The 24,075-nt window shown below is 49.4% G+C and overlaps 3 protein-coding genes across 4 annotated transcripts in view; 1 reads left to right on the forward strand and 2 right to left on the reverse strand.

The window, feature by feature from the left end:
- RGSL1 (regulator of G protein signaling like 1) overlaps nucleotides 1–7,515 on the forward strand; it is a gene marked incomplete at its 5' end in the record, with an annotated part of 56,847 nt that extends 49,332 nt beyond the window's left edge. The window contains one exon of the mRNA XM_081113288.1: nucleotides 6,380–7,515. The remainder of the gene's footprint in view (nucleotides 1–6,379) is intronic.
- On the reverse strand, nucleotides 1,342–11,092 carry RNASEL (ribonuclease L). Its single transcript, XM_081112361.1, has 6 exons — nucleotides 9,472–11,092; nucleotides 7,753–7,838; nucleotides 6,412–6,617; nucleotides 5,737–5,875; nucleotides 3,320–3,456; nucleotides 1,342–1,992 (listed from the first exon to the last, which is right to left on the reverse strand). The coding sequence occupies exons 1-6, from the start codon at nucleotides 10,952–10,954 to the stop codon at nucleotides 1,812–1,814; spliced, it is 2,232 nt and encodes a 743-aa protein (XP_080968487.1). The 5' UTR covers nucleotides 10,955–11,092; the 3' UTR covers nucleotides 1,342–1,811.
- Nucleotides 11,093–14,232: 3,140 nt separating this feature from the next.
- RGS16 (regulator of G protein signaling 16) lies at nucleotides 14,233–20,177 on the reverse strand. Of its 2 annotated transcripts, none has more exons than XM_081111827.1 (5): nucleotides 20,002–20,177; nucleotides 18,805–18,915; nucleotides 17,965–18,026; nucleotides 17,515–17,681; nucleotides 14,233–16,133 (listed from the first exon to the last, which is right to left on the reverse strand). In XM_081111827.1, the coding sequence occupies exons 1-5, from the start codon at nucleotides 20,043–20,045 to the stop codon at nucleotides 15,912–15,914; spliced, it is 606 nt and encodes a 201-aa protein (XP_080967953.1). In that variant the 5' UTR covers nucleotides 20,046–20,177; the 3' UTR covers nucleotides 14,233–15,911. The 2 variants fall into 2 exon arrangements, with proteins under 2 accessions (XP_080967953.1, XP_080967952.1); XM_081111826.1 differs by having other exon boundaries at nucleotides 17,965–18,029; nucleotides 20,002–20,166.
- Between the last annotated feature and the right edge of the window lie 3,898 nt (nucleotides 20,178–24,075).

Here is a 24,075-nt window from a genome sequence, read left to right on the forward strand (position 1 = left end):
TGTGAGACCTCCTTCCTCTTCAGGAAGTTCCCAGGATCCTGTTTTGCCCTGTGCCTTCCATTGCAAAGCTCCATGTTTACCCCCATGAGGAGGATAAGTAGAAAGAATGGCAGACTTACTGCCAGAAAAGCAGTTCAAATCAAGACAGTGACGCTTCCCAGCTGTGTATTAGAGTGAGTCACCTTGTCTCTGACCTTCGTTTCCTCATCTGAAAAATGGATTGTGTTGAAAACTAAGAAATAAAATATGCAGGTTTAATTTAGAAATTATAAAGCACCATAAAAATATCAGGTAGTGTTGTTACTCATATATGGTGGTTGATTCATTTTTGAATGAATTTTTATTAAACATTACCTGTGGCAGTCACTTTGCTAGGCAGTAATGATATAAATTAAAACGTGTGTATATGTGTGTGTGTGTGTGTATACATATACACACACCCAGGGTGGGGCAAAAGTAAGTTTACAGTTGTTTATATGGTAAAGAATATAATAATAAACAATAACACAAGAATACACTTTCACAAAGAATACAGTAATTAATATACAATAATACAAGAATAAACTCTGCTTCACATACAGCTGTAAGCCTACTTTTGCCCACCCTGTATATATCACTGGCCCTAAGGAGCTTAGATTCCTGTGCGGAAGAAGCATGCTCAGGGTGGGGAGAAGCATGCTCCCATGTGGCTCTGGGTGCTAAGGAGCCAGAAAGAGCACTCAGACTGGGGTGTAGAGCACTCGGCAAGCGTGTTCAGAGGACTTCTGAGGAGGTGACACTGGAATTGGCTCACTACAGATCAAAAAGCAAAAAACAAATGCAAGTCACTCCTGTGTGAGACGGCCCACATACTCCATGGTCCTGGGGCCTGAGCCAGTTTGCAGGTATCCTAGCCCCTTAAGGCCAAGTTTCTCAGCCTCAGTCCCACTGATATTTTAGGCTGGATAATTCTTTGGGGGTGGGGGATCTCCTGTGCTTTGTAGAATGTTTGGCAGTATCCCTGACCTCTGTCTACTAGGTGCCAGTAACACTCCCTGTCCCCCAGCTTTGACAACAAAAACTTTTCCAGACACTACCAAATGGCCCCAGAGAGGCAAAATGGCCCTGGGTTAGTGCTACTGCCTTCGGGTCATAAAAACCTTAAGGTCATAGAACCAGTGCAGGTGGTTCTAGAAGGAATGAAATTTAAAAAAATATCAGTGCCTTGACTTATACTGTGCTGAATGAATGAGTGAGTGAGTGAATGAATGAGCAAGCCACCTGGAGTCCCTTTGATATATTTCTTTTAGGTCTCATCCGAATGTTCCCTGGGCTAGTAATTAAGTTCTAAGATGCTTAAGTGAGAGGCAACAACACCACATCCATTTATTCAGTGCTCTGTACAAGCTGTATGATCTGGGACAAGTAGTTCAAACTCTTTGAGTCTCAAGTTCATCAGTTCTCAAATGGGGATATTAACCCATGCTGCAAACAAGATCTTTGGGATAATTACACGAGATAGTTGATGTAAAGCATACAGTACTAGAAGTCTAGGTACTCACTCCTTCCGTGCAATAGACAAGAGGAATTTCAGCAGGATGCCCTCTGGCTCTTGCTTCTAATCTTTACCCAAAAAAAAGCACCATGGTAATTTGAGCATATACTTTTTTATATATATAAATATGTAGGGACTGCCTGACACATTGCCAGGAACTGACATTATCCATCCAACTCATCCCTCCCAAGCAACCAGGTTGGTTAAGAGGCCCAGAGAGTTGTGATTTGCCCTGGATCACACAGCTAATAAGGACCTCAGAAGGCTCAGTCAGCACTCAGGGCTGGCTAGCCTGCTGGCCACCATTGCCCTCATCACACTGGGGCCTGTGTGCGTTGTGAATTTGGGGGAAATGCTTTGCATATTCTGTGTTCTGTAGTCTCTCATAGATGTAGATGATCAGATCGGGGAATTTCTCCTGAAAATACCGGGAAGGGTCTGGAATTTTCAACTTCATCCTGAAATGAAATGTAAATATTTTGGCAGGCATGCTCCCAATGCTTCCCCCTTTATAGCACATGGCCTGGAGATCACTGTGCTCCCATGATCTATAATAATAAAAGCGTAATATGCTCATTAGACCAGACGTCCTTCTAGATGACCTTCCAGACGAAGCCGGGGCTGTGAGGGCCAAGACAGCTACTGGGGTGGGTGGGGGCTGGGGCAGAGGCAGCCGCTGAGGCGGTGGGGGCCCAAGCCCATTGCACGAATTTCGTGCCTCGGGCCTCTAGTTTCTATAGAAGAGAGAATAAGGACTTGGGAATCTGACAGAGCAAGAGTCATCGCCTGATTCTTCAACTATCTGTGAACTTTGGCAATGTGATGTTTGTGAACCTCAGTTTTATCATCCATGAAATGGACATAATACAATTCCACAATTTTTTATCTACATTTCCAAAATCCAGAAGAGCTCTAGAAGTGGAAAGTTGTTGGTGGTTGTTGTTTTTTAATGAGTTTGCAGCTAACATTTTTGGCAGTAAACGCTGACTTAACTAACATGGGGCTACTTCCTAGATTTTTTTTTTTTTAATATATTTTATTGATTTTTTACAGAGAGGAAGGGAGAGAGAGAGTTAGAAACATCGATGAGAGAGAAACATCGATCAGCTGCCTCCTGCACATCCCCCAATGGGGAAGTGCCCGCAACCCAGGTACATGCCCCCGACCGGGATCGAACCCGGGACCTTTCAGTCCGCAGGCCGACGCTCTATCCACTGAGCCAAACCGGTTTCGGCAACTTCCTAGATTTTTTAAATGTTACATTCACTTTACCCAGCTGCCCAGTTCACTCTGGTTCCACAAGGGAGTCACTAGCCTGGTGTTCAGTGGGACCCAGCAGAAGTTAAGGAAGATGAGCCCTAACCGGTTTGACTCAGTGGATAGAGCGTTGGCCTGTGGACTGAAGGGTGCAGAGTTCAATACCGGACAGGGGCACATGCCTGGGTTGCAGGCTCAATCTCCAGTAGGGAACGTGCAGGAGGCAGTCAATCAATGATTCTCTCTCATCATTGATGTTTCTATCTCTCCCTCTCCCTTCCTCTCCGATAATCAATAAAAATATTCTTTTACAAAAAAAAAAGAAGAAAGATGGGAGCCTACTGGTCACATCCATCATTCCTTGTAAGACCCATGTAGTGGCCCTTTTCCCAACACAGGGGAGGAGTTACTTTTCTTTCATCAAAAGTAACTGTGCTCTTCCCATCAAATAGCAGGTATAAATGCAGAACTGGAGTTTTAGATCTTCTCATTTCAAATGTGACTTACAGGAATGAAAACAATACTTACCATCTATTATTTTCTTCATGAATGTGTTCTCCCAAATTCCGGATGAACTTTAGCAAATCACCCACAGTATCCTCGTATTTTAAATGGGGTTTTTTTCTATAAAACCCTTGCATTTTTTTCATAATGCCTTTGTCAATCTAAACAACAAAACATTTCACAAAAATGTGGTAGCAATGCAAAATAAATCCTGGCGACATACAAATTTGAATATGCATCAAAATTACTACATTAGCAGTGGTAATGATAGTTGTGTTTGGATATGGGATTCGGTAACTAAATTTGTCTGTTTCCAAAAGCAATTAAATATATTAACACATGGTTCAGAAAATCTTTGGCCACTGTGCTAGGAGATGTGCTCATTATACTATACCATACTTTTATCCTTGTGGCCACCCTTCCAATATGATCATGGTTGTTTTTGTTTGTTTGTTTTTTCTTTTGAATTATATTTCCAAAGGGGTTACATATTTTTCCTTGCCTCTAGGTGTCCCAGGGCAACTTCGGTCATAGTAATGCCTCCCTCTTTGTGCTGGCACCCTTATAGGTGGCTACATATTTAGAAAGGGTTTGGAATAAGGGAACAAGACGCAACAACCATGAGGCCATAGGTCCCTTAGGAAGAGTGAGTGGTGCCTGCTGCCACGGCTAGAGGAGACCTGTTGAGACAGCCCACATGTACTATGGGTGGAGCACATGTGGGAAATGCTGAGCCACGTGTATGTGGCGGGGTGGGGACGAAGGCAGGAATATACACCGGGAAACGTGGCTCTGGACCTGAGCTGCCAAAAACTGATTGTACGACCATGAACATGGGCAAGCCACCAAAATCAACAGGAAAAAAAAAAAGTCTAAAATGGAAATTAAAAGATAAGGCCTGAAGTTCATCAAAATTAAATATAAGTCAATGCAGTTTAGGGGAAACAGCTAATGAATTAGGGAACAAAATAATAGGGTTCTCTTCCCAACTCTGCCAATCTCTGCCTTTCCAGTCCTGGGTATTATGGGAGCCTCAATTTCCTCGACAACTGAATGGCTGGGTGGGCCTGATGGCATCAGAGTGTTATGCAGTGAGTGGCTTTAGTGCGCAGGTTCCGTAGCCAAACTGGCTCAGTGCCTTTGGAAAAATTGTCTGCCTCAGTTTGCTCACCTGCAAAATGGAGATATTTGCCTCAGAGGTTGTTATAAGGATTAACTGTGGTGACTCACAAAAGTCCTCACAACTGTAGCTGCCATATAGTCAGCATGACATAGTCCTTAGCTATAACTATCATCTGCTCTGGTTCCTCACTTCTCTGTTTCTACAAGTTTAAGTCTCAGCTGAAGTTTTATAGATATTCATTTGGCAAAGAGTCATGGCACACCTACTTCATGCCAGGAATAGAACAGCAGACAAGATAACGGATGGTCTCTGCCCTCGTGGAGCTTATAGGATAGCAGGAAAAATGAACAATAAGCTGACATTTATGAGTGTGATGTGTAATCTAGAGTCAAGTGAGGGAAGGAAAGCAAAATGAGACCCAGAAACAAAGAGGTGTGGGAGAAGCAGAGTCCTAGATTGACCTAAGATAGGGAAGCTGCTGGTCTCAGTCAAAGACCTCTGGATTCTGGATTTGCTCATAGTGCTTTGTACCTGTCTCTGGGCGCCCGGCATGTATCATACAGCCATTGTTATTGTGAGTGTCCCGGCCCTACCTTGGCCATGCCATACTCTCCTTTGTATACTCATGACCTCACATGGGCCTAGCACATACCTAGTACTTGTTGGATGTGTGCTAATTAATAATAATGAAAGTTCTGATAGTACTGACTAGATCAAGATGGTGATTTATTTTGATGTTTCACTATATTTAGTTCAAGTTAAGTGGACCTTTGCTTGAAGAGGAGGAATTTGAAAGATCATCTCCTCTTCATAGTCTGCTTTCTGGGGCAGAATGTAGGTGTGTTGTGTGGATCCTCAGAGCTGGGCTGTTCACAGGCAGCAGAGGCCCTGGACTGAAAGGCCTCATGGTGGAGCACTTCCTCTGGATTAAGCCCTATCTAGTCAGCTGCTCTTGTTACCATGGCAATAGGGTCATTAGCCAGGCCCTTCTCAGAAAATAAGTCTTGAGGGAAAGAGCCACAGAAAAGGCAAAGGCTCATGGCTGGGACAAGACTATCCTAAAGATGAGCCTAGATGGGAGTCTGTCAGGAGGGCTTGGCCTCTATAAGGGGCGGGCGGGGGGCGGGGGGCAGGGGGGGTAGTGGCCAGAGACCCAAAAGGTAAAGGGGACTACGATGGGGAGGAAGAAAAGGGAAATCCTTTCTTTCACTTCTTGGTTGGGCCAGGCCAACAATATATAAAAAAGAAAAACTATGATAAAACATTGCATAGCTTCTTATTCCTTAAATAACCTCCAGACTGTAGGAATTGTTCATACCTCAGAGGTCCACTTATCAAAACTTCTGGAAGGTTCAGATGGTCTAGGTTCCAGTAGTTGGAGGATACTGAGTTCTTGGCTTTGTATTTTCGTTTTGATCTCGGATTCATTTCCCACATCCCTAAGGGTCCTATAGCGGCTGAGGATGACAGAATTATCATGGTCATTCCATCCTTCCCACTCTTTCAAGAAAGACGAAACTGTTAGATTTTGGGTTTTAATAGAAGTAATAAAACTATGTCTTTAAAAATTCTGCATGATGGGAGAGACAGGCATCTCTCTGTTTCTCTCTCTTTCTCTCTCCCTATTCTTCAGAAGAGAGAAACAGAACCCAGAGAGGTTAAGTCACCACTCCAAGGACACACAGCCAGGAAATGCCCAGGTGGATCTGCTGATTCTCAGCCGGACTCCCACCCACACCACCTCAGGGTGGTGATTAATTTTACATGTTAACTTGACTGATCACAGGGTGCCCAGACTAAACAGTTTTCTGGCTGTGTTTGTGAGGGTGTTTCCAGGTGAGATTGGCGTTGACATCAGTGGGCTCAGTCAAGCAGACTGTCCTCTCCGGAGTTTTATGTCTTTCCTATTGGTTCCGTTTCTCTAGAGAACCCTGACTGCAGCACTCACTGTCTCCATGCAGGGGCCTGTGACGTACACGTAAGTTTTACTTACCTCTCCCAACTCCAGAAGAAAGGATGACCCAGCAGGTCGCTCAGAAGGTTCTCCACATGTTCCCTAGGCCCGAACAGCTGCCGAAGGAGGTCCTGAATTTCTTCATTTGGAGACAATGTAATCACTTCCTCGTTGCTTTGAGTCTTCAGTGTCTCAAAAGGGATGTCTCCCTTCCTTACCACATATAGGACCAGCCGTCCAAGGGCCTGCACCAAAACCAGCAATCAAGCCAAAGCTGCTAACGCCCGATCACTCTGTTTGGGTAACTTTGGAGCCTGTGGTACAGGCTAGGGGCAAATGGAAAATGGGAGGAATATCTCAAGGAGTCCACAGGCTGGTTAGGGAGAGAAGACACAGGTTTGTGCATAGAGAACTCTTCCAGGCAGTATGTAGGCCTCACAGTTCAGGTCTATAAGGAGAAAAAGAGAATCCTGGGCCAGAGTGCCAAGACAGACTACCTGGAGAAAGAGGAATTTGAGCTGGACATCAAAGTATGGGCAAAAGTTAGATAAACATGAGGAAGAGAGAAGGTTTTAAACCAGGGGGATGCCAGGAGCTGGGAACTGGGACTTTGGGTTGGGGCTGTGTCAGTCAAGCAGGTAAAGGAGCCAGGCCAGGTCCAGCCGGATATAGCAATGGGCCCAGGGGTTAGGCCACAACATGGAGGAAAGGCCAAGGAGGAGGCCAACATCGGAATGCCTGCATCAGGCAGACACCAATCAGGGAAGGGGCTGAAATCTGGAGCCACTGAACCACCAAGGCCAGACCCAGGGATGAAGAGCCCTGGTCCATTGGGGTGAAAGTTCAACACCCTGGAGACTCTCCAGGAGAGATCTGCCCTGACCCAATTGGAATCAATGGGGAACTTTGGTCTTCAGAGACCAGGCTCTGTCTCTTCTCAGAGAACCAGATATTCCAGGATCTTCACCTTTTTAACCAAACTTAGTCTCTTTTGAGCTGGGGAATCCCACCCAGGTGTTTTCAAGGGCCTTAGAATCTGGCCCTCTTTGGAGTTTGAATGGAGTGGGAAAAGAAATCTTATTTACTACTGGAATTCTGGAGCTGTTTTGGAGATACCTGCTGGAAGTGATTGGAGAAAGAAAGAGATCCAAAAAGACACAGAAAGAAGCCACAGTGACAACCAATCCACACCAGCCTAGGGAAATGCCGTTGTCTGTAATTGAATGACAGCAGTGAGCACAGGGAGGGAGGGGGGAATTCCTTGAAAGTTCTTTCCTTCCTGGTTAAAATAGGGATGTCCTCTAATTGGCCATAGAAAATAAGGTAATGAATGAATAAGGAAGCAGAGAGATGGAAAAGTTAGCCAGCTCCAGAAATTACCTCTAGATCGCTCTTGACTTGCTCTGGCTCTCCAGCCCACTTGATGCTTTTATCAAAATCTGCCACACGAACAGCATTCTTGGAATCTAAGGAATAGTTTGTAGAGAGTGGTTAATTGAAAATCCTCATTCTCCATGCTGTGAGTAATTTATTTAAATAAATATGTAACCCAGTAGGCAATCCATCATCTCTTAAGAAGGCCATAATAAAACTTATTATGTTTGTTCTTCAAAACACTCATGTGCCCTGTGTCATTTGACCTACGAAGCATCTGCCAATAGCAAGTCTTATATTTTATTTTTTCCAGGCCAGGGGGTGGGGAAGGATGAGGGGACCTTTAACCAGCCCCCCATTCATGCAATTCCTGGGGGTAAAGAGCAGAGATTTGTAAAGGAGGTGTTGGCAGAGTTAAGGTTACATCCTATGGCTAAACGACAACTAGCCTACAAGGCTCCAGTCCCAAGGCCACTTTAGCATACTATTCCATAACACAGCATAACAAATCTAGCCCACTAGCCAGAGCCCAAAATGACACTGTCATCAGTTACCATGGATCCACCCGGTGTTTGTGATGAGTCACTGCCTCCTTGCCCTCTTCGGAATCTTTCTTCCGTGAAGGAAGCCACTGAGTCCTCAGACAGAGGGATGCAGGGATGAGAATGGTCAGGAACAAGACGACAGGAGGGCAAGTCAGTGATTGGTCATCGAAGAGGTGGCTCCTGCTTTTTGCTTCAAGGGGTCTGAGAAGGAAGGCTGGGCAACCCCATATAGATGATGGCCAGAGCAGTTGTGTGCTTCTGGAGCCCCTTTTATTGTAAACTTAGACATCCTGTGTGGAAATCCATCAAATTATTCAACAAGTGTTTAGTGCAGGGAAAAGGCCCGTGAAAGGAGGGGCACAGTCTCGGCCTAGGGAGTGTAGAGTCTCAGGCTGAGGAGACAAATAGTTACAGATACACATGAAATTAACTGCAATTTTGAAAATGCTAGCCAAAAGGGCAGGAAGCTCTGGAAGTGTCTTCCTAAAAAAGCTACATGGCTGGGGTGGGGAGGAGTCATCTTTGTGAGTAGAGTCTGGGTAGGTGAGAAGAGAAGGGAGAGAGAACTCCAGGTAGGAATTCCTGAGACAGAAAGGAACCTGGAGAATTCCACCGTGACAGAAAGAAGGCCCAGAGAGGAGGAATTAAGTCAGAAAGTGGCTTGTGATGAGGTTGAAGGGGTAGATGGGGGCAGATTATAAACCTCAGATTGTTTTCAGTTATGAGAACTTTTCTCATAAATTCCCTTCATGTGTTTAAGCCACTTGAGTGCTTGCTTGGAATCTGTTTCATGGTATTGCATCTTGTCCTGGCATTCCCAATTTTGACCTGTTTTGCCATTAAGTTTCACAGTAACTGCCACCTTCAGGATTCTCTGACTTGAAGACTATTCTGGGAATCCAAATTTCTAGAGCTGGCTCCATCTAAGACATACCTTCATATTTGTATTTGCCAAAGGCAATATGAGGTTAGCTGGTATTCCATTAGCAGCCATGACCTCCATGCGGAGGAAGGGTTACAACTGGGAGCAGGAGAGCCCGCGCTGTGATTATGACTTTGTTGCACTGACCCTCAAACTGAATAATCCACACTGACTGCAGTCCTTTCCCATCTGCAATGAAAATGCTTTCCTTTTGTCAAAAAGGACCCCACAATTTCTAAGACACCACTGGGGACTCACCTATTAAGATGTTTTGTGGCTGTAGATCCTGGTGAGTGTATCCACATGACAGGATACACTCCACGGCCTTAAATATAGATAAGAGGATGTTTCGGCTAAACTCATCTTCCTCGTTTTCCACAGCCTCCTCTCTGTGCTGGGCCAAATGCCTCTCTAGTGTCTGCTCGCAGAGGGAGGTGCACACATACAGACAGCCCTTGTGGATCTCATGCCCGTAGATTGTCACCAAGTTACTCTTCCCTCGGATGCTCTGTAGACAGGAGATTTCCCTTTGTCCACGACTGCTGTCTTCAGAGAATCGTTTCACAGCTACCTCTTGCTCGTCATAGAACCCCAGGTAGATGCCTCCTTCTGAACTGTCAGCGATTTTATATTCTTCATCCCTAAAGATCTTGAGTCTGCCGATCATAGGGCGGTATATCCTGTGGAGATGTTTCAGGGCCCGCCCCCAGTGTGAGCTCTGAGGCTCCCAGTCTCCAGCGGGAGGGTGATAATCTTCTCTGGCTCCATGATGGAGAAGAAGCTTTACAAGGGAACTGTTGTAATGGCGCCTCGCTAACATAACAAGGTTCCCACAATCCGTACTGGCTCCTTTGCCACACAGCAGCTGGGCAATTTCTGTCAGATTGAGTTCGACAGCCCACAGCAGTGCTGTTTTGCCCTCCCGGTCTGTGTCATCAATCTCTATATGTTTTTGTTCCAGAAACATCCGTACCAAAGTCAAGTGCTTCTTTTCCACTGCCAGGATCAGGGGCGTCTTCCCTCCTTCTCCGCTCACATTGACATCGGCCCCATGGTGCAACAGAAGGCGAGTGATGGCCTCCACATTACTGTCATCAGGCCTCGCAAGAGCATGGATCAAAGCATTTCTGCCCATGTTGTCACGAGCTCTGACATCTGCCTTCATCTCTTCAAGAAGGATCCTCAAGACATCTACCCGTCCGTACTTAGCAGCATCCATGAGAGCGGTGGCCCCTCCTTTCTTAAGCCTCTCTTGGTCCTCCATTGTCTTTCGACCCAAATTTACTTCTGCTCCGTTCTCATACAGGAATCTTAAGGCTTCGACCTTACCATACACAGCGGCTTCCATGAAAGCCGTAAAGCCGTGAAGATCCCACTCGTTGATATCTGCACCTTTTGAAAGGAAAAGTTTGAGCAGCCTCACATTTCCCACAATCCCAGCGACAATGAAGGGGGTAGCCCCATTCCTCTTCCTCAGACAAGGGTTAGCACCATAGCGAAGCAGCAGTTCCACAATGTCCTCATTGTCCATTTGCACTGCGTTATGCAGAGGGGACCAGCCCCCTTCCTCTTCCTGGAAATTGACATCAGCCCCTCCTTCCAGCAACTGCTTGACCAGCTCCATGTTTTCTCGTTTAACTGCTTTTATCAACAAATGATTGTTGTCCCCTGAAGTCCCCCCATTGCCAGAGGGTGTGGGTCTGTCCTGGAGGTTGTTATGGCTCTTGGTCTCCATGATCATAAATACCACTGGTTACAATTTTTTGCCTTTGAGAAAATGAAAACTTATCTCCTTGGGACTTGATCAAAGAAACATGGAGCTCTAGAAACTCCTGTCACGATAAATCAGGATTATCTGACTACAGATCAGCAGTATGAGGGAGGGCAATACCCTGGGAGTCTTCTGACATTACACCTGGAGACAAAAGAGGTATTTTGTAATTTTATAATAGAAAACATTTGAATTAGAAAAAAATGAATTTTACTGGCAACTTTTTCAAAATGCACCTACTTATTTGTTAGAGAATGTTGTATTACATAATATTATAAATATACATATAAAGTCAAATAATGAAAACTATTACTCTATAATCCCATTACCCAGAAACAGACAATGGCAAAATTTTAGAACATGTCAACAATGCATCCTATTCTCCGCACCCATCTGCACAAACATACTACACAAATCGGAGCTGGGAGTGTCAGTTTAGTCCAACTGCCCTCCATCAGTTCAGAGCAAGTGACATCCAATTTAAGCATCAGATTGCACCAAAGTGTGATCTGGATATTTACTGCACCTGCTCCCAAATTCACACAGCCACCATTTTCCAGCTATCTCAGCACTCTGTCTCAACGTCTCCACCTTCTGAGGTCTAAATCAACGGTGCTGCCTGAGCACCACCGCCCAGCAGTGAAACCATTGGTCCAACTGTGTCTGTTACAGCTGAGAGGGGCCAGTCTCAGGAAAGGAGCAGAGAAGGAAAGAAACCCTGAGTGAAAGCAGGGTGAGGGCACTTCCTGCTTTCAGTTTCATTTTCCCCATTTGACCGGAGGTGCCTGGTAAACAGAGCCGACTTGAGTAAATAATGTGTGGATTGTGGCAGAACCTTGGCATTCTCAGGAAGGCTCAGGACTCAAGGGCCCTGGGGTGCCTCTTGCTGCCTCTCCTTTCTCTCCCAAAGTCCCACACCCCTTTCACCTCCAAATCCCCAATGCCCAGGGAATCCTTCAAAGAAAAGACTTTCTCAGTCTTTTCCATCTCTCCCCCTTCTGCTCATCTTACCTTCTAAACGCAGCCACCGCCTCTGCTACTTCCTGTCAGCACCTAATCTTCAATACTGTTGCCAGCAGGAAAAAATTCCCCTGGTCACAGTCACTGAGCCAGGGGGGCGGAGCCAAGAAAGGAGTGAGCAGGGAGGGAAGGGAGGGTAATCTGGCACACAGGCACTCCCTCTGGAAGGCGTAGCCTGTGCAGCCAGGGCTTTTATACCCTCTAGAGCAGTGGTTCTCAACCTTCCTAATGCTGCGACCCTTTAATACAGTTCCTCATGTTGTGGTGACCCCCAATTTCATTGTTACAAATTGAACGTAATTAAAGCATAGTGATTCATCACAAAAACAATATGTAATTATATATGTGTTTTCCGATGGTCTTAGGCGACCCCTGTGAAAGGGTCGTTCGACCCCCAAAGGGATTGCGACCCACAGGTTGAGAACCGCTGCTCTAGAGAAAAGTGGTGGCTCTTCTCTGACGGCCGGTGACCAATTTAATGTCCAGCGTCATGCTGCTCACCTCTCAGCCTTTCAGGTCACAGCCTCCAGCTTGATCCTCACCACCTTACTCCAAATCCCCTATCTTCTTGAGGGAAATGAGTGGAAAATAAACATTTATTGAGCACTGACTTGGAGGCCTGCCACTCATTGCTTCACTGTCCCAGTTACTCCCTAACAGTCCTGCTGATGATGGAACTGGGACTCAGAGAAGCTAATGTAAGCCCAGAGTCCAAGCTCCCTCACCCATCTGGGCACCCATATTATTGCAAATTCTACTCTCACTCAGGCCAGCTGCCCTGGGCACGTTTCCTCCCTCTGGAGATTTCATTTTCTCATCTGTGTGATGGGCAATCCTACTTAACCTCACGGAGCTGCTCTAAGGACTAAATGAGACCAGGGATCCCCCACAATGTTTGTTCCCTTCTTCCTTTCCCAGGCTCTTACACTCAGAATCCCTCAGGCATCACCCCCAGAATCCATCGCCTCTTAGATCTGGGCTTAGCGTGTGATTCCTGGGGTTTTCTACCCAATGTACCTGAAGTCTGGCCACTTTACTCAGGCTTACAGCAGGGGAGCAATAAAAGTCAACATAAGGTCCAGATCCGTATAGGAACAGATAATTCAACATCGGGAAGAATTTTTTTTTTTTAAATAGTGGTAATGAGAGAAAGAATTAGAGATCCATAGGGTGAGAAAGGAGAACAGATTTGGATCCTTGCAAACCTCCCCCCAAAGTCCTCAAGCCCCACTCACCCATTATTCCCTCAGCCCTGGAGTGGAGCAGTCGCACATACAGAGTGGCTTCCCCTAGCTCAGTGGTCGGGAAACCGCGGCTCGCGAGCCACATGTGGCTCTTTGGCCCCTTGAGTGTGGCTCTTCCACAAAGTACCACGTGCGGGTGCGCACATACAGGGAACATTATGGAGTGAAAGAAGTTGTAGTGTCGAGGATTGAGAAAGGTATGTTGAGATGGTTTGGACATATAGAGAGGATGAACGAAAGGAGATAGACGAAACAAGTATACAAGACGAGTGTGGATGGGAGAGTTGGAAGGGGTCGACCTCAGCGAACGTACCTCAATCAGATTGAGGATGTTTTTAGCAAAGGCCAGCTTAGGAGCACCCTAATTAAGTTAATAACAATGTACCTACCTATATAGTTTAAGTTTAAAAAATTTGGCTCTCAAAAGAAATTTCAATCGTTGTACTGTTGATATTTGGCTCTGTTGACTAATGAGTTTGCCGACCACTGCCCTAGCTCATCGCAGAGATGTCAGTGAAATGACTCCAGAATACGACTTTGAATGTATATGAACTTATAAAATACTCATAAAGCGGGAAATGGGCAAAAGTAAAAATGACTACCACCTGATAATGTCTAGCTACTGGACCAAGGGGAGCAGCCCTTGTGTTGGTACAGGCAGAACTGGTCACGGCTATGCTGTCTCTATTCAGAGGACAAAGTCATACAGGCTCTGAAATGACAGCAGGCTGAGCCAAGTCCCACCAACATGACCTAACAGCCCAACACAAGTTGGGTCCACCATGATGGATGGGCTCCACCCTTCATCCCTGTCGCCCTCTCTTCCCTTCCACCAGTTCCCAGCCAAACATGGGTCTTTCATCACCTGTGACAGGGAAGCTCATCCCTCTGTCCTTGTGGGACTGGCGGAGGCCAGCTCCTCCACAGGACTCTCGCCCCACGTCCCCTGACCACACACACAGCCCATGGAGACAGGATCTCACGTTGGGGTTTTATTTTTATTTTACAAGAATATAACATGCTGCAACAGGAAACACAGGGATTGAGTACATCATCTGTATCTCGGAAACCAGCTCCAGTTGTCAACAATAAATAAATATTTCAATAGTGAGGAGTCCCTGACCGGCGCCAAGAGGTTCCCAGCACATCCCGAGGTAGAGAGCCTGGTGGCGGGAGGGACACAGGCTGCCAGGTCCTGCTGAGATTCTCAGGTCGAGGCAGACTATAGTCACAATAATATAGTCACAATAATAAATAACAATAGCAATCACACCAACAGACAGTAACAAAAATAACATGCTCTGGCAGTCGTCACAGAACCAACAAGACGTTATAACTTAAATAATTGTCTCCTGGAGGAGCTGACAGTGCAGTGAGAACAGGGCTGATTCCCGGGCACAGGGGGCCGCCTGGTCCATCACCTCCCCAGCCTGGCCTCCTGCGCAGGCCCTACCCCCCCCCCCCCCCCAGCAGGTTTGTTCAGCGATGCCCTGAGGTGACAGGCAGGTTCCGATTTTCCCAGTCCTGCTCTTCCACGCAGCCTCTCTCTGTAACTCCACTCCCAGCTCCTGGGATCTGTCCAAGGGTCATCGTGGTCCCTTACATTGTGGTAAGTGCCCCTCGCACCCACAGGAAGGAGACAGAGGTTCCCCCGCTTCCAGCCTGGGTGCCTCTTTTCCCCTGTTCTCATCCTCACACAAAAATATTGGCTTGACTTAAACAGAACTTTCAGGAACTGTCAAGAGATTTCTATCTTATGATCCTTTTCTCCCTCCCTGCACACAGCCGGGCATGAGAGCCGACTAGCCACTCACCGAGTGGGGCCACCTCTTTCTCCTCGAGGGCGTGGGTTCAAGGGTGGAACCGAGCTGACGGGGCGTATCCCAGCAAGAGGCCCTGCTCACGTGTGCGCCCTGCTGCAGACACAAGGTCAGGGACCACCTACAAGGTCACCGAGAGCACCAAGGTTCATTTCCCATGAGCAAGATGGTGTCTCTCCGCTGACTTGGAAGTGGGCTCACAGGCCAGTGTTTGAGGTATAAAAATCTCCCTTGGGGCCAGCGTCACGCTGGTCCCCTGGCCTTGAAAAGACTGTGAGGCTGGACACGGGAGTGTTAAGACGTACAAGCTAAAGGGCCCTTGGGCGGCTGAGGCAGGTGGGGCGGATGGAACGGGAAGGGTCCACGTCCAGGGCTCCCTCCTGTGCCCAGGACAGCCTGGGAATGAGGCACACAGGCTGTGACCAGTCCGCTGTGCAACAGGCAGAGCAGCTGACCTGGCTGTCTTCCCTCCCATTTTTGAGTTTCCCTTTATTTACATTTCCCAAACCCCCCCTGGACTCTTTCCTGCCCCGTTGAGAATGACAAGAGCCCGTGACACCTCCTGCATCACCCTTCTTTTTCCCAGAGAGCACCACACAGCCGTGACCTCCAGCCCTTATCCGCAAGTCCTGGGAGTGGGGACGACCCTCTCATGCATGAAGTTCAGCCCCACCGTTTCTGGAGGAGAGGCTGTTGCTTCCAAAAACAAACAAAAACAACACGGTTTTGTCCTTCACTGTCCTCTTGTTTGCTTTGCAGAACCTGCCTCCCACACAGGGGCAGCTGCCTCAGGGCTGGGTGACTCAACCTCTCTCCCCGGCTGGCTCCTCGCTGCCACGAAGCTCAGGTGTGTGAGGGCTCGGCTGAGCTGCAGCTGGACGGAGAGGCGTTGGTGGCCGAGGCCTGGGCAGCCAGGTCCTGGTAAGCGGGTGACTTCAGGAAGCGCGGATAGGAGTCCTTCTCCATCAGGGTGCGTGTCTTCCCCTGAGCCACCTCGAAGCACGTGGCCGTGGCAGCCTGCAGGTTGGTCCTGGTCAGCTCCCGGGTCTCGTGGTCTATGTTCACCTGTGGGGAGGAGGGCAAGCGCGTGGGTGAGTGGGGGGTGCGGGGCACGGTGAAGGGTCCAGCAGGCAGAGGGAGGAAGGACTGGCAGGTGGGGCAGTGGAAGGAGCCCTGGATTCTGAACCAGGAACCCGGGTCTCCAGAGTCCATTATTAAGTGGCTTTCAACTCTGGGCCTGTCCCCACATCTGATCCAGTGTCTGCCCTCCAATCTCTCAGAATCCTCAAGCATGTGTTAAGACTGTCCACAGATGCAACCCCTTTTCACCCCTTGCTCTCTAACAACCACTCCTAGGTTAGTGCCAGAGCCTGCTAGTGGGTCCTCCCCCACCCCTCCCTTCTCTCTCCTCCCGCCTTCTCCCCGCCGCTCCCCGGCCCTCCCCTCGAGTCTGTTCTCCTTTCAGCAGCCAGACTGAACCTTTCAAACCCCAAGTCAGTCTGGTGGCAACTCTCATCTTCCCATATCACTCAGAGGAAAAGCCACAGTGCATGCTGGGCCCACGCAGCTACCTGGACCCACCCCTGGCCACCTGCCACCTGTGTGACCTCATCTGCTAGTCGCTCCCCGCTCCACACAGGCCAAGGTGCTGGTTTGTGATGATGACAACACTCTCTGGCTTTTGCTCTTTCCTTTTCCTGTTAGGTGTTCTGTCCTCCCATAACTCTCATGCCTCTGTTCATGTGTCACCTTATCTGATAGCCCACCTCTCACTTCCCTCTGTAAAATGGGAAGACCTCACCTCCGTCCCCCCACCCCTGTGCTCCCTCCTGTACCTACTTTCTGTTATCAGAGGATTAGAGCACGCCCTGGCAAATGTTTATTTGTTTGATTGGTTGCTGGCACCTTCTCCCACTAGGATAGAGGCTCTGTTTGTTCACTGCTCTCTTCCCAGTGACTAAAACAGGACCTGGCATGGAACTGATGCTCAATAAATCTTTACAGAATAACGTGGACTAGATAAAAGTGTTCAGAAAATAAAATAAAAACTATGGCACTAAAAGCAAAGCATTACTCTCATCTCTCCACTAGGTGGCCCCATGGTCCTTATCAAATGCAGGCGCCAGGGGGTGGAGGCCTGAGAGAAGGTTGCAAGTTCACTGATCACAGAGCTGCCCATCTGAGGCAGGCCCGCCAGGGGAGCGAGGCAGGTTACACAAGGTCCCTACAATGACCTGGCTCCCCAGCTGTGTGTTTTGGGCTTCTAAAAATGGCTTAGTCTGCAAGAGTGGGTATGGACAGATGCCAAAGCACCTGCCAACCCCTTCACCCCCATCAGTGAGTCTGAGGGTAATGGCACCCAAGGGTGGCACGAAGCCCCCCCAATTCTCAGTGGGGAAGGAGCAGGCAGGGTCCGGAGGATCTTGGGACATATCTGGGCTCTGACCTCTTTCGGGGCTTCGCTGCAGATGAACTCCTCAAAGATCCTGTGCGCCCGGGCGGCCAGCTTGGTAGCTGACCGGATCTTCTTGAACTCCTCACAGGCCAGCCAGAACTCCAGGTTCTCCTGGCTGAACTCCGTCTTCAGGAAAGCATGGAAGGCAGCCACACCATCTGGGTTGGAGGGAGAGAGGAAGAGACCGGTCAGACTGAGGGAACAGCAGGGAATAAAAGAAGCGAAGACAGCCATTGCCGTTAACAGCTCTATTTTTAGGAGGCAATTTTCTCGAACAAGGACCTGCCTTTGTATTCTGAACAGAGGCTGGCAGACTAGGGGATCATTATTATTATTACTACTGTTATCTTGCCCGCCCTTTCAGCATCTCTCAGGCTGGCCCCCCAAGCACATGAGCGCACACGTGCCATCCACAGACAGACACCACGGGGTCCTACTCACTTTTACTGCTCAGCAGCAAGTCAAACGACTCTCTCCATCCCAGCACATCTTCTGAGAAGTTTCTGCTTAAAAAAAAAAAAAGGCCAAGATTTTAATTTAAAGAAAAAGTCCAACCAATTCATGCATAGCACAAATCCTAGCCAGAACTCTGATGGGAGCTGCCTAACTCACAGGAAGACTTGCTCGGCGATTATTGGAACCGACTCCTCCAACCCTTGGTTGGGGGAAGGGAAAACAGAAGTATTTTCTAGAAGGCAAGTCTGTAACCAGGAACCAAAGCCAGGCCCCGTTTGGCCCTCAGTAAATATCTTCTAAGGCGGTCTCCTTGCTGTCCAAGATTCTTTCTTTCCCCCTGGCTCTCGGGGTGTTGTTTTGTACTTTTCCCCAAGGAAATTAGGGCCTCGTGAATAAAGGGTATGTCACCCAGAACCCCAGAGCCTGGCACAGCACCTGGCACAGTTGATGTTCAATACAAAAGGGCTTTTAGGTAAAGCGCACACCGGTGGAAGCAGAGCCACTGACTGAAAACTTCAAGTGGTCCTTGGACTCTGTCCTAGCCCTGGTTGCATGTGCAATGACATCTCCAGGTGGGAGAGCATGGTAACTGGACATTCGGGTCCTGGGTACACTCATCTGTAGGCAGACTTAGAACCCTGGAGCCATCCTCCCAGTCACCCAGGAGCCAAGCAGCCAGAGCGGACCAGCAAGAAGCCCAGGAGGGGGTCACCCAGGTCCCTCCCAGCATGTCCAGGTTTCTCCTTGGATTCTCCCTCTCATGACTCCTCTCCTAACTCGGACTTGGTCTCCTCTACGGGCCCGGGGCTGGTCAGCAGGACTCACCGCTCTTTGCTGTGTTTGTTGTTCCACTCGGGCTTGCCAGCGTTCCCAGTATCGGAGCTGAGGTCTGATTTGTGAAGAAAGATCCCCAGACGGGTCTTGAACTCTTTGGCTCTGGAAGACAAAGCAGGAGGAGCATACGCATAAGGATTCTCCACGTGCTCAGCCAGGGCAGAGAGGTTTATGGGGCCTAAGAGCTCGGGCTGGCGCCCCCTGAATTCCAGCCTCAAGAGTTCCTGGGAACTTGGCTTCTCTCCTTAGTACCAAGAACCCCCAAACAATGAAAGGAATGTTTGAGCGGGGCCTCGGTAGGTCTTACACTGTCTGAGCGTACAGCACCTCAGACAGTTAAGTCACACTGCTCCCACCCTCTGGGCTTGTGCTGAGTATTTCTGGAACTGCGTGGAAAGTAATTCCTCATCTTATCTTTTCCAGCTCCAGCAAGGATTGGGGGCAGCTGAGTGGCCGCCTGGGAGGTGGGTCCATCCCTCACCTGCGGATCCAAAACCACCTCCCTGCCTTCCCAGGGCCAGAGGAGGCCACGCCCCCAGGTGTGGGCTAGCCAATAGAAACCAAGAGCTTGAGAAACTGAGGGAGATGGTCAGTCCGGCCTGGGGATGCCAACGTGGTCTTCTGCAGGTCACCTGAGAAGGACTGCCCTTTGTCAGAGGCTAGAGAAGGACTGTAAACAGCGGTCCTTGTTTTCCCTCCTCTCTCCTCTTGGCTCCGTTGCTTCTCTGAGATTCTAAGGCAGTGGTTCTCAACCTTCCTAATGCCGCGACCCTTTAATACAGTTCCTCATGTTGTGGTGACCCCCCCAACCATAAAATTATTTTCGTTGCTCCTTCATAACTGTAATGTTGCTACTGTTATGAATCGTCATGTAAATATCTGATATGCAGGATGTATTTTCATTGTTACAAATTGAACATAAAGCATAGTGATTCATCACAAAAACAATATGTAATTGTACATGTGTTTTCCGATGGTCTTAGGCGACCCCTGTGAAAGGGTCGTTCGATCCCCAAAGGATCGCGACCCACAGGTTGAGAACCGCTGTTCTAAGGGAAGCAGCTGAGCAAGCGGTACCCAGGTGACCTCTGCCTCGCCCATCAATGCTCAGCATCCTATTACCCCGCCCGCCCTGGTCCCCAAGCCGGCGCCCCACTTCCTCCGGGCGGCGGGACAAGCCCCTCTTACCTCTCCAGGCAGGTGGTGGGGAAGGCGGACAGGGTCCGGCACATGGCTGCGGGCGCAGGGCAGCACGTCGTGGGGAGATCGGCGGCGGGCTCCAGTGGGCACGGCAGCGCGAGAGGCAGAGGGTCCGCTGCGGCTGGTACTCGTTTGCTCTTGGCTCGGGTTGGGTGTTTCAGGCTGCGCTCGCGGAGCCCGCCGTCTGGCGGCTTTTATTCTCTCGGAGGGGAGGGGGCGGGGCGCACTGCTCGCCGCCGACCAATCCGAGAGCGGGACTGAGCGCTGCCGCGGCAGAGGCGGGGGCCGGAGCCGAACCCCCGCGGCGCCGGTCCAGGACTGCACCCCGCCACCCGCGTGCAACCTTCACACGGGGGTGGGGGTGGGGGGTCACACGGGGCGGCCTTGCTCCGGGCAGAGAAGTCACAGGAAGATGAGACACACCCAGTTCGGAGGGAAAAAAACCCGCTGGTCTTTGGTAAAAGCTGGAAACCAACGCAGAGGCGGAGGATTCTCGCAGTGGGGAGACGGGTCTGGGAGGCACACATGGTGTGGATCACAGCCTGAGCCTCTTGGGCCCTGACATGCAACCCCGAGCAGGAGAGCATCGTGATTATACTGGTACCTACCACTTACTGTGCTCCTAGCCGGATGGCCACGGGCTAAGTAAGCCCTCTATCAACATCTCATCATCGCCTCCTTTTTATAAATGAAGAAACTGAGGAAGTTAAAGAGACTTGCCTGAGATCCTAGAGTTGGAAATAGCGGACAGATGGAGGGAGGTGAGGACTGATTGAGCATCTATGTACTCGCCACCTTACTAAGGTTAAATAACTCCAAGCTGCACAGGAATGGATTTACTATGCTTTTCCCACTGCTTCCTCCTCAAAAAAAAAAAAAAAAAGGGAATCTCACCACCTCTGTCACTGATGAGTGATCCTGGGTATAAGAGCTGCTGATTCAGTGTCCTAGCCTCTGAGATAAAGGTGATCAATGCTTCCCCTGCCTCTCTCCTCACCTTCCCATAAAAGGGATACACCCCCCCCCCACCTCCACCCCTTGCCCCTCAGCTCCCTCTGGGGTCGCCATGAAGAGGTTGCTTGCGAGGTTGCCAGTGTGGAGTTTAGAGCCAGATCCTGGCTGCAAATCATGGCTCCACCATTTACTGACGGAAGACCTTCCTTGGGCAAGCCTCTTAACCTTCCCAGCCTCGTTTTCCTCGTCTCTAAGATGAGAACGTGACATGTGTACTTCATAAGGTGGGTGTGAGGTGTAAATAAGCTAATTCTTAGTTTTCGTTTCCCAGGAAACAGGAAATTCAGTTCCTCTGAGGCAGAGACTTGCTGGAGAGAGTTCTCAGAACTCAGAGGGAGGAGGCGAATGCCACAGTCCCTTGAAGCTGTCCCCCACTGAAGGAAGGGTTCAGATACCCCGACATCGGCCTTTCATTGGAACCCGTTGCCCCAAGAGACGGCCTTATATTAAACAAGGCAATTCTCTCTCTCCGTCGAGGGGAAAACACCTAAAGAGTCTGCACTGGGAATGAGGGCCTCGGTCCCAAAGAGGGGATTTGGGCGGCATGCCACACACCTGCAACAGCAGGTGAGGCTCTAAGATCAGTGCTCCGCGCATGGCCAGCGCTCAGTAAACGTTAGTGCTCAGTTCCACTTAACACAGGGATTGCTAGGCAGTAAGGAAAAGTAAGTACTGTCTTTTTTTGTGTCTTTTGGAAGTTAGGTTTCATATGGGGGCATCTAAGAGCTGCTATTCCTCAGCAAGGCCTGGAAGTAAAGGGTCAGGAAAAAGAGAAACAAGAGGAGAAAAGGTTCCCCACCTGAGAGAGCTCAGTGAGAAGGCCCAGAAAAGCCCCTGGGGGAAGGAACGGGGAAAAGCAGTGAGGGGGGTGGAGAAGAAGGCCTGGAAGGCGTCCTGGAGGCATGGCTAGAGCAAGAGGCCCAGCTCAGAACAGTGTGTGGCTTCGCTTGTCCAGGCTGATCCCCTCGCTAACCAGGGCCTGCAGCATCTGGCCTAGTTCGTCAAAACACAGTGCCCTCTAAGGAGCCAGTCAGCGCTTCCCCAGCCTCCCGGTTGGTTAGGGGGTTGGTTAGTGGAGCTCGGGGGGCAGGTACAGTGGCAGCTCACACGTGGGTAGCACCACCTCAGCTCCAAGCACCCCCGACTCACCAACTGAGGCCCTGATGTAACTTTCTCACACGTCCAGGGCTGGGCCGGTGTGGGGCAGGAGATGGGCAAGGGTTGGGAGGGGCAGTGGTGTGCAACCAGACAATGGAGGGATGTCTGCCTGAACATCTGTTTCTCAGCATGCTCCTTCATCCCCGTGGGACACCACCCACCCAGCCCATCAGCGGGGGTTCTCTGGTCTGGAGAACTCTCAGCTGGGGTGAGGCTTGTTGTTTCACCTGGGGCTGCTCACGCCCCAGGGCAGCTGCCAGGTGGGCGTGTGGGTGTGGGGACAGCCGTTCTTCAAGGGACAAAAACGAGTGTATGGATGGATGAAACCCCAGCCTGGCCCTCAGCGGCACCATGTAGGAATGAGCTGGGACATGGCCACATGATAACAATCATGGGGATTGTGCAGAGACCCTCCGCAAACCTTCCCTTCCTTCCTGTTTCCCTGCCACTGAGCCAGAGGAGGTTTCCATTTTCTGTTCTGCAGACAACCCAACAGCTGTGCCCAAGCCGCCCTCAGTTAATTGCTCTGGAACTGAAAACAGCTGAATCCTGGGCCCGTGAAGCTCCAGATTCCTGAGCTAGTTCTGTCTCCAATTTGACAAAGAAAGCAAAAGAGACAAAGGGAAGGTTGTACGGGGCACAGGCCTGCACATCCACTCCGTGAACATGGAGCTCCCTGCTCAAGATGAAGAGCCTGCTCAAGATGAAGAGCCGGGTGGCCATGGTTACCTCTTCGGTTTCCTGGCAGAAAGTCCTTGAAGTTCATCATTTATCCCAAATTCTCTTCTCAGCAGGTAGGTCGGTTCATAACTGCAATTTCGGTAATGACTCGACTGTTGCTGTAAATCCAGAAGGATGAGCTCACCTATGAATCGCTCTGGCTGTGATGGAACCTGACCTCATTGCTTTGCCAGCACTCTCAGCACAGCTGCACTTTCTCCAAAGGAGGGTGTGGGGACACAGCTCTGCAGCCTGGGCCTTCTGGGGTCAGGATTAAACATCTCACAGCCACATTACCCTCCATCTCCTTCAGCCCCTCCGATCCCCCTGCCCCACCCTTTCCACCAAGGCCAAGGGCCAGATGGGATCTTTGTTGAAAACAGTTGGGGGAGAAGAAAATACTTCTGGACTTCTGATTTGGCACAGACAATCCCTACATTGGTCTAGATTTCCTCATTCCAACCATCAACCTACCAATGAATATTTACTAAGAATTTACTATGTTCCCAAGTCGGTGGGAGAAACAGCAGCCCTTAAGGCTCTTCCCTGCCTTCACTGACCTTGTAAATGAGCTGAGGAAGCGAACATTGTGGGGGCCGGGTAGGGACTGGGGATGAAAAGAAACCCTTGCCTGGCCTTGCAACAGATGTTCAGGGAAGGGAGGGATCAGATAGGGTCATGGTGTTAAATAAAGGGGTGGGTGGTTTGGGAAGTGAGAGTGTTTGAGAGCCGTGGAACATACTGGACACACAGGAGGGAGCATGATTCAGGAGGGAGAAGCAGCTAGGAAGAGCATGTCATAGTTTGGGGGAACAGGGCAGGTTCAAGAAGATTTAGGAATTCCCGACACACAGACAGAGGCGCCCAGGCTTACGAGATTTAGAAACATAACAGTGGCTGGATGAGGAGGGAGAGATCGCCTCCTCAGGAGTGAAATAGTCCCTGGGGTTCATTTCCCAGCTGGTTGTGACACAACCATGGTGCCCTCCCCTCCCCGCTGAGGGAAGTTGATGGAGTTCAGCCTGGGTGTAGGAAATGACTGTTTTCCTCTGATTCTCCTCTAGGGCACTGGGTGCAGCTCATTTTGATGATTCCTCTCTGGTTTTCCTCCTCTTCCCTCCCTTCCCCCTCCCCTCCTGGCAGAGTCCTCATGGGGTGGGTGTGTGGGAG

The sequence above is a fragment of the Myotis nattereri genome (assembly GCF_964212035.1).
Source record: "Myotis nattereri genome assembly, chromosome: 18".
In the NCBI taxonomy this organism is placed as follows: Eukaryota; Metazoa; Chordata; class Mammalia; order Chiroptera; family Vespertilionidae; genus Myotis; species Myotis nattereri.